This window comes from Nanorana parkeri, unplaced genomic scaffold (assembly GCF_000935625.1).
Source record: "Nanorana parkeri isolate BGI_ZX_2015 unplaced genomic scaffold, ASM93562v1 scaffold21, whole genome shotgun sequence".
NCBI lineage: Eukaryota > Metazoa > Chordata > Amphibia > Anura > Dicroglossidae > Nanorana > Nanorana parkeri.
Window position 1 is genome coordinate 3,630,220 of NW_017306289.1, and position 9,418 is coordinate 3,639,637.

The window sequence follows — 9,418 nt, forward strand, 5'->3', positions numbered from 1 at the left end:
GTTGCAGCGTGTTGTGGCGGTGCTGGAGGTTGTGTGATCTTTGCTCCGGGTGCCGGGATGGCGGTGTACCATGACGAGGTGGAGATAGAGGACTTCGAGTATGACGAGGATACAGAGACTTATTTTTACCCTTGTCCGTGCGGGGATAAGTTCGCCATCAGTAAGGTAAGATGGGCTTTGCTGGTCACAGGTGAGACTCATCACTGCGGACCTTCTCATCACGTGTCACATGACTCATTGCTTGGACATCGGAGCTGACACTTCATTAATGTAACCACCATACATGTCACTTGGAGTTATATATACACAATGGAATACATATATGGGAGCTTTTACTTGCCATAGTTCTGTCCATCCAATCCTGAGATTTACACAGCCCTGTCTGACAGGATAGGAGACCTTATTTTTCCCTGCAAATTTAGCATGCCATTTAGGATCTAGACTAGCATTAGTCAGCTGCTATAAAACCACAGGTCTCAGCATGCCATCATTTAAAGCCTGAATCCAGCCCACATTTTGTTGTAGAGAGAGTGGAGGAGAGTCTGCTAGGTTTTTATTTGATTGGATAGACTTCCCTTTACTGCCCGACCATGTGACCCCACTGGGGAGATTTCCCCTCACTTCCTGACAATGTGACCCCACTGGGGTAACTTCCTCACACTTCTTGACTCTAGGGCTGTTGCGGGCATCATCCCAGGCTCAGGTTTCCCATTGATGGTAAGTAACATTTTAGACTGGGGTGCCTTGAGATTTAGCATGCTTTAAATGTATTGGTTTAATATTGCCAGGGAGTATTTTATTATCGGAAATAGGCAGCAGAAATGCACCTACAATATGGGCCCACCCAAATGCATCTTCATATGCTCCTAAAAGGAAATACCAACAAATCCTTGCCGCACTCAGCTGACACTCCCCACTGCCACCTGCTTTACAGAACAATCTGGGGTGCTGTCATACTGGACAGTGAGGAAGGCTTTCTGTACTAAATGTGTCTTGCCACCTTTTGACAGACTCCGGTATTTATTTTATAGCAACCAATCAAATAGTGACTGTCATTTCTTTTTATATTCCCTTATGCCAGCTAAGCAATGGGAATATTATAGCAATAGACTGATTTAGGTCTGGCTTTGCACCCATACCCTTAAAGGGTTATTAAACCCTGCTGTGTTTTTGCATGTATCTAGTGCTAGCAAGAAGTAGATATATGCAAAAACTTTTTTTTTTTTTTAAACAGGTTTAAACGTATCTGTGTCTTCGCCACGCACTCCCGTCCGAACATCTTAACATTTCTCGGGCGGCCGCAAAGCACCTTGGGGCGGGCGCATGCGCAGTTCAGATGTTCTGCCGGGAGACGAGCAGAGACACAAGGTAAGTGTATGGACGGCGTGCACCCGCACAGACAACGTGGGACAGGAAGTGCCAGCTAGCACAGAGTCAGTGCTGGATTGGAGACCCGCAGCAGCGCTGGAGGGACAGCTAAAAACTACAGGAAAGAAGAAGAAGAAGATGATAGGATTAAGAGACATAATTTAAGGTAAGTCCCTAACATTGGGGGGAGGGGAAAAATCCATTAATGTCGCTTTAAAGAAGAACTTCAGAAATTAAAAAAAAACACGTACCCTTTCAGTGGGGCTACCCCCACACTATAAGGGTTAAGTGCTTGTTTTGTCTAGGGAACTCAAATAAAGCAGATACTCACCTGATCCTTAGTCCCAAGATGCTACACCGGTTCCCGCAGCATCTTTTCCCCCTGGGCTCCAGAGGTCTAAGGATGCTGAGGTCATCACATCTAACGCAGGCCCATTTACTTGTATTAGACATGAAGACAATAAGGAATATTCCACATTCAAACTGGTGGGAGAGAGAGGCGAACGCTGACCACCACGGGACTAAGGATCTGGTGCGTGGATCTGCTTTATTTGAGCCCCCACTGCAAGAGTAAGTGTTTTTTTTTTTTTTTTAAATGTAAATTTTTAATTTTTTTATTCCTGGAGTTCTTTAACCATCTGCTGTCCGGCCGGACAGCGGCTTCTTGAATGCGGGTGTGCGCCCCCTCCGTTGCAGCCGCTGCTGGCGATGGCTATCATCAAGGGTGGCTTGTTAGTCCCCTATGTGATAGCAATAAAGTAAAGTGGAAAAAAAAAGGTTTAAAAAAATTAAAATTCACATAAAGGTAATTAAAAAAAAATTTAATTTTTTTTTTAAGTACCCTGCCCCCCACATACACGTGTAAACATGCGTCGAGTGCGCCTACGTGCGGAAATGACGATTGCATCCATTACGCCACACATGTTACATATCGCTGCGAACGTCGCAGTGAGAGCAATAATTCTAGGGCCATCAATCACTGATAACACTAAACTGATGAGCGGTAAAAGCTTTTAAAGCGTCGCCTATGGCCAATTTTGGGTATGGTAGTTTTTGCGAGTTCGCGGGCGCACGCAATTTTAAAGCTTGACATGTTTGGTGTCTATTTACCCGACGTGACCCCGTCTTTTATATATTGCCCAAAAATTTGGGTAATAATAAATGTATTATGATATAACGTAGGGAAAACAGTTTTTTCTTCCGAAATTTCCGGTACTTTTTTCATTTATATAGTAAAAAATAAAACCCCCAGTGGTGATTAAATACCACCAAAAGAAAGCTCTATCTGTCCCCAAAAAATGGTATAAAATTCATTTCAGTACAGCGTTACATGACGGAATAAATTTCAAAGTACCGCAGGGCTGATTACTGAAAAATGGCCTGGCCAGGAAGGGGGTGGTTAAAAAGCTGCATAACAATGCCATTAATGTGTGACCCGATTTTGTGTAACCAGACAAAATAGTTTACAACTTGAGCCATGTTAATCATGTTCCTAGGTTTTAGTGATTGGTACCATTTCTAACCTTTTAAGTTATCCACATTTTCTTTTCAGGAAGATCTGGAAAATGGAGAAGAAGTTGCAACATGTCCTAGCTGTTCGTTGATTGTCAGAGTCATCTATGATAAGGTGGGTCATGCACTCCACTCATTGGGTCAGGCAGCACTTTTTAAGCTGCTGGGTTTTTCCATAGAAAGATGCAGCAATGGCATTCCTTACTGAGCTGATAGTAGCTGCATCATGTCTGTGTGGAAACAAATGAACAATGCTCTTATCCTGTTAGATTAGGTCATGTGCTTCAAACAAAACTCCGCACATTGAATTTTTTTAGTATTGTTTAGGGGTTCTTCTCACCTGAGAAATGTGGAGCTTTTCCTGCTGACCTCCATGCTGATGCAACAATGATGCATTGAGTAATTGATTTTAATACTGCAGTTCTCATCAAAATAAAGTTGGAATTAAAGTTCTCCCCTATCCCAAGAGTGTGATGGTATATGTTTATGAAAAATGCCTAAAATGACATTAAAGGTTCATATGGGCAGTACCGCGGTGTCACTGTCTGAGTGTTTTCCAGTAAACATACATGAAGGATGATTTATAATGCCCAGAGCATACATTTTTTTTAAATTCATTTCTCCAAAGGCATAATCAGGCGTGTTTTGTGAATTTTTCTGATTTGGAAGGCTTTAAATCATTTAGGGGGTTATTCACAAAAGGGTGAAGAGTTTGGAGAAGGCAGGAGAAGAGAACAATCTAGGACAACATAGCTGATTAGGAAAGTGAGCTGAATTGGAGATTTTTTCCAAATCAGCTATGTTGTCCTAAATCAGGGGTGCCCATTAGGTAGATGGTGATCTAACAGTAGCTCTCAAAGCTGATGCTGGTAGATCAGGAAGGGTGTGAATGGTGACCCCCTTTATTCCATTTATGTAGCTGTGCACACATGATTACTGCTGAGCCAAGCTCCCTGACACCTTTCTGGTGGTTGAAGTGCTATGTAACAGGGAGAGAGCAATGAGAGACAGCCAAGAGAGAAAACGAGAAATGACAGCCAGGGGAGAGAGAGCGAGGAGAGACAGCCAGGAGAGAAAACGAGGAATGAGAGTCAGGAGAGAGCGAGGGAAGACAGCCGAGAGAGGAGAGACAGCCAGGAGAGAAAACAAGAAATGACAGCCAGGGGGGAGAGAGCGAAGAGAGACAGCCAGGGGAGAGAGAGAGCGAGGAGAGACAGCCAGGAGAGAGAGAGCGAGGAGAGGCAGCCAAGAGAGAAAACGAGGAATGACAGTCAGGAGAGAGAGAGCGAGGGAAGACAGCCAAGAGAGAGGAGAGACAGCCAGGGGAGAGAGAGTGAGGAAAGATAGCCAGGGGAGAGCGCAAGGAGAGACAGCCAGGAGAGAAAAGGAGAGACAGCCAGGAGAGAAAACGAGGAAAGACAGCCAAGAGAGAGAGAGTGAGGGAGGTTTTTTTTCGTTGGTAGATCTCATGTAGCTCGTCATTTTAAAAGTAGAGCTTAACACAAAAATTGTGGGCACCCCTGTCCTAGATTGTTCACTTCTCCTGCCTTCTCCTAACTCTTCACCCTTTTGTGAATAACCCTGTTAGTTTGTGAGCCATCTGTCAAATGTTTGGCTGCAGAGTAGCTGGCCATCTTTTCCTTCTTCACAAACAGGTGGGCAGAGAAGAGTAGATATTTAGAAAAGGGCAGTGCATTGTCAGCTGAGCCAACTGATACTGGTCATTACTTGGGTTCGGTGCATTGAGCTGTCAGTCTAATCGCAGGCTTTTAGTCTGGTCACTGCATAAGAACATGCTTAATCGTGGTCACCCTACTGGAGGCACGTCTTTTTATGAATAGAGTATGAAGAGTGAGAAAATAGCTGGAGATGATCTGTGTTTTGGTGTATAAAAGGAGAAATATGTAGGCTGCCACTGGCTCAACTCACCCTAAGTTGACTTGCTGTCATCCTGGTAGCCACACATAATGGAGTCATGCTTCATATGCTTCATATGTTGCAATGATGAAGGCCAAAACACCCAATACGGCTTAATGCTGGAGTGAATCACCTTTATGTCTGCTACACTGAGCCGAACTCCATTTCACAATCTCATCACCTTCTCTAAACTGGCAGAGCAAGTACTCCTAATCATACCTCACAGTAAATCCTTTATAGTACCGATTTAAGCAGTTTCTTTATTGGCACGAAGGTAACAAAGCCGGTCTGACATGTTTCAGACTCAACATACTTAATTGTAGTGGTAAGATCCTGGACAAATGCAAATTATTAGAATAAAAAAAAAAGGGCAAACTCAAATTTGAAAGAAGGATTAACACCTCACCAAATACCATGGTCACCAAGCGGGTTGCTCTCCCAATACATTTTAAGCTTTTTATTTATTACAGGTATTTATTTAGCGCCGACAATTTACGCAGCACTTTACATAGTTGCACATTCACATCAGTCCCTACCCCCAGGAGCTTACAATCTAAGGTCCCTATCTCGCATGCATACATAGAGGGCCAACTTAGAGAGGAGCCAATTAAGCTACCAGCATGTCTTTGGAGTGTGGGAGGAAAGCCACACAAACACAGGAGAACATGCCAACTCCTTGCAGATAAGTGACCTGGCCGGGATTCGAACCAGGGGCCCCCAGTGCTGCAAGGCAGAAGCGCTAACCACTACATCACTGTGCTTTAAAGCATTTTCATCAACGCACTCCACAAACCATGAGATGGGCCTCATCTATAGCTTTGGAGCTGGTGAAGCCCGATGTAGCTGAGTTCTGCTCTGTTCCCAGGGTAGCTTAAATATGCTGGTTCTGGGCTTCTTTAGTAGCCCAGAACCAACAACACGAATAGAGTAGACGGGTGAGCTGCCAATCACAAGCTTAGCTTTACATCTGCATGGACCAGATGGAGAAGTTCCCTCTGCAACTGAAGGGAAGGGATTCTGTTCACTGTGTGCTGCCTATCTACACACTGATTCAAATGGTTGTATTTCGAATTATTTTTCAATCGATTGTAACCGCTTGCCTTTTAGTTTTTTTGAATAACTTATAGGAAGGTCTGGGTATGTCTGTGATAAGCATGTGAGGCCTTTCCTCTCACCTCAGGCTAATGTGACTTGCTGTGTTAGTTTGTCTCTAAAGAAACGCGATACTCCGATGTCCTCATCAAAAAAGATCTGAGCCCCTAGACTTGGCTCCCTCAAATAATAAATCATGAACTTTTAGCCTCTGTTTACCATGTTCTACTCTGACGGTCTCTGACCTGCAGATTCACTTAGAGACAATTGAAATCTATTGTTGCACATTGTGCAGTAAAACAAATTGCCTAAAGCAGCCTGCACCTTGGCAGTGTTTTTTTTTCCCATTGAAATGCTGCACGCCATGAAGTGTAGAAGCATTGAAATGTACCTTTTTATGATCTTGATTGTTCAAGCACTTATATATGACAGAACATGATATTAACAATGGTTTTATGTTTGCAGGATGCGTTTATGAAAGGGGAAGTGGTCCCCGAACCGATTTCTGGCAAAACTGAACTGTTAAAGTGCTAATGGTGAATCTGTGAGCTTAGTCTAAGGTGTGGACGCTTCAACTAACATCCATTGCGGCCGCTGGACTTTTCTTTAAAGCCTCCCTTTGGATACAAGACGCAATGAAAATGCAGATTAACATGTCTTCATTGGAGTTTGTCCCTGCTTTCTTCTGACTGAAAGCCACAGCAGCCCATTATTTTATTACGGTTTCTTACCAAATGCTTGATGCTGTGTTTTCTCTATTTCTGAACCGACTGAGCAAACGTATTTATTGTAAACTGTATATATTTTATTAAAATGTTTATTTTTAATTGGGGATTTTTTTGGCTGCGTTTTGAGATTGTTTTGCTAAATATAATGCTTGCACTTGACTGCTTTCATCCACAGTGTGCACGTCTTTTTTGTTTTTTTCACCGCGATTAAATAACTCCAGTGTGCACGTCATCGCCAGTCTGCCATAATGTACTAAAATGCTGTGTATACTAGTACGCTATGGCTAAAGGCTTAAAGGAGTATTATGAGGCGAGTGATTTCCACTCAGCCTCATAATCTGAGCCGACGTGTCGCAATGAAACTGTCACAGGTCGGCTCAGTAGATCGGGAAGTGAGCGAACACATACCATAGCTCGCTCACTTCTCGATCTATCCCTGCAGAGAGCCGTGACTGTCACTCATGGCTCCCTGCAGGGATTCCCCCCTCCCTTGTCCGATCCTCCAGCGCTGACTGGCGGAACAGACGGGGGAGGGGGTGGTCACAGCTGGCTTTGCCTCTGGATAGGCAGAGCCAGCTGTCAATCCCGCAGCTTGGTGGATCCAGACAATATTGTCAGGATCCGGCTGCGGCGTCTCAGTATACCGCGAGCTGTAGCTTGCGGTATACTGAGCTTTGGGTCACGGGAGAACGCTAGTTCTCCTAAGGGTCACGGGAGAGTTTGTGTTCTCCCGTGACCCTTAGGAGAACTATGGGGAAAAGCCCTGACCCCCCCTAGTTCTCCTTTTAAGATGGGGGGATTTAGAATTGCCTTTATTGCCACTTTAAAGAACAAGTCTGGGCAAAATTTGTATTAACAGTGGAATAGGGCAGACTGCCCAATACTTGCAGTGGAACTACCCCCACAGTGAAAGCATTAAAGGCTTGTTTTGGTCTAGGGAGGAAAATATCAGTTATACTCACCCAAACCTCCAAGCCAGCTTGCTCGTAGAATGTTCCTTCCAGTGTCTCTCCCCATCCTCTGCAGCAGTCTAAGTTCCCTGTATCATCACATTCTATGTACAGTGTATAGGACATGAGAACGGTTGGGGGACATAGTATTGGTGCAGCGTAGGAGGAGAGAAGCTGGAGGGAGCACTGTCACAGCCAGCTGGCTTGGGGGATCGGGTGAGTATAACGTTATTAAACCAAAACGAACAGTTAACCCTTTTAGTGTGGGGGTAATAAAACATTATTATTTTTTTTAAATCCTTGTTCTCTACATTATATATATATATATATGCAGTTCTTGAGCTGCAGGCAAATTTACCTAGATTGAGATGATGATGTGGTCACTGCTACAGGCATGTTTTTCAGTCTCCTTTTCCCCAGTGATGGCTCAAACTACAAAATGAGACCTTTTTGGAAGTAAGTCACAATAAGAAAGGCTTTAGCAGGGGCTGATCTTTGTCAGTCATTTGAGGATACAGTCAAGAACTGCACAGACACCAGGATTTACATAATTGTGCTGTCTCCTGAGCCATCACTAACTTGGGAGGCACCGATACCATTTTTTCCAGTCCGTGTACTGATACTTTCCATAAGTACTCGCCGATACCTTTTTTTTTGTGTGTGTGTGTCATGTGACAGTTTTTCTAAAACAAATACACAGTAATGATTTTAACACAGTAGTGAAGTGTCAGGGGCTGGCCACAGCACCAACCGCTGTGATTCTGGTAGTTCTCCCATTGACTCCAAGCTGTAGAGGGACTACAAATCTCAGCAATACATTATACAGCAATGCAGAATGGCGGTGGCTATAGAGGACACCAAATCCCTGCACTACAGTATACAGCAATGCCAAATGGAAACTGGCCATAAAGGACTACAAATCCCAGAAATACATTATTCAGCAGTGCAGAAGCTACATAGTCTGTACTGCTCCAGGGTGGCGGCTTTATTTCTCCAGTGGAGTATCTTAGGAGGACAGTGCGGGTTCCCATGGGCGACAGGGTTCCCCAGGAAGGAGGAGGATGTGGTCAGCACTTTCAACAGGCGCTGCATGGTTCACAGGAAGGCCGCCATGGTCCCCAGGAAGCACGGGACCTCAGGCAGCCGCTTCAGTTTACGAATTGGAAGGGCCGCTATCGGTGCTTCGTATCCAAAGCATTTTCACGAGTAAGAGTACTCATGAAAATGACCAGTTTCGCCCCGACATCACTATCTCTAACCATTAACTAGATTCTGACTCTGGATAGTGCATTGGCATGGGGAGTTCTCTGATCTGAGTAAGAGGTAAAAAATACCAGTGAGTGTTAGTTGCATCTTACTTTGCATGTATGCACTTATGAAAGACATTTGATGCTGGATCCTCTTTAAATGGCCAGTCCTGCAAAAAGAAGTGTAGGAACAATATTGACCACATGGTGTCAGTGTCTGTAAATAAACATTTTCTGCACAGACAAGATTCCATCTCCCGCGTCTGTCCTGAGGTCTGTTTTTCATTTCAGAGAAAAGAATTGTGTAGAACAGTGGTTCTCAACCCGTGTAACCTCGGGACCCACATGTTTCCTTGGTCATTAAGGCGTGACCCAAAAATGATTTCATATCATTGACTGTTGTATACATTTGTGTGGGTCTGTGTACATAGATGTCCTAAGACCTTAACTGATAAAGTTATAAGCCATGTAACATATTTCATGTCTGTTAGGCCGTTAAAACAATAAGCCAAAGAAAGTCACCAAAGCAGTAGATGAGCCATAAACTCCAAACTACAATCCTTGCATGCATACTCCTACATGCACAGAAGTGTCAAATATTTTG

The 9,418-nt window shown here is 44.0% G+C and overlaps 1 protein-coding gene across 2 annotated transcripts; it reads left to right on the forward strand.

Moving 5' to 3' along the window:
- Nucleotides 1–6,483, forward strand: DPH3 (diphthamide biosynthesis 3). Of its 2 annotated transcripts, XM_018563302.1 has the most exons (3): nucleotides 1–165; nucleotides 2,921–2,995; nucleotides 6,355–6,483. In XM_018563302.1, the coding sequence occupies exons 1-3, from the start codon at nucleotides 58–60 to the stop codon at nucleotides 6,421–6,423; spliced, it is 252 nt and encodes an 83-aa protein (XP_018418804.1). In that variant the 5' UTR covers nucleotides 1–57; the 3' UTR covers nucleotides 6,424–6,483. The 2 variants fall into 2 exon arrangements, with proteins under 2 accessions (XP_018418804.1, XP_018418810.1); XM_018563308.1 differs by lacking the exon at nucleotides 2,921–2,995.
- The last annotated feature ends 2,935 nt before the right edge of the window (nucleotides 6,484–9,418 follow it).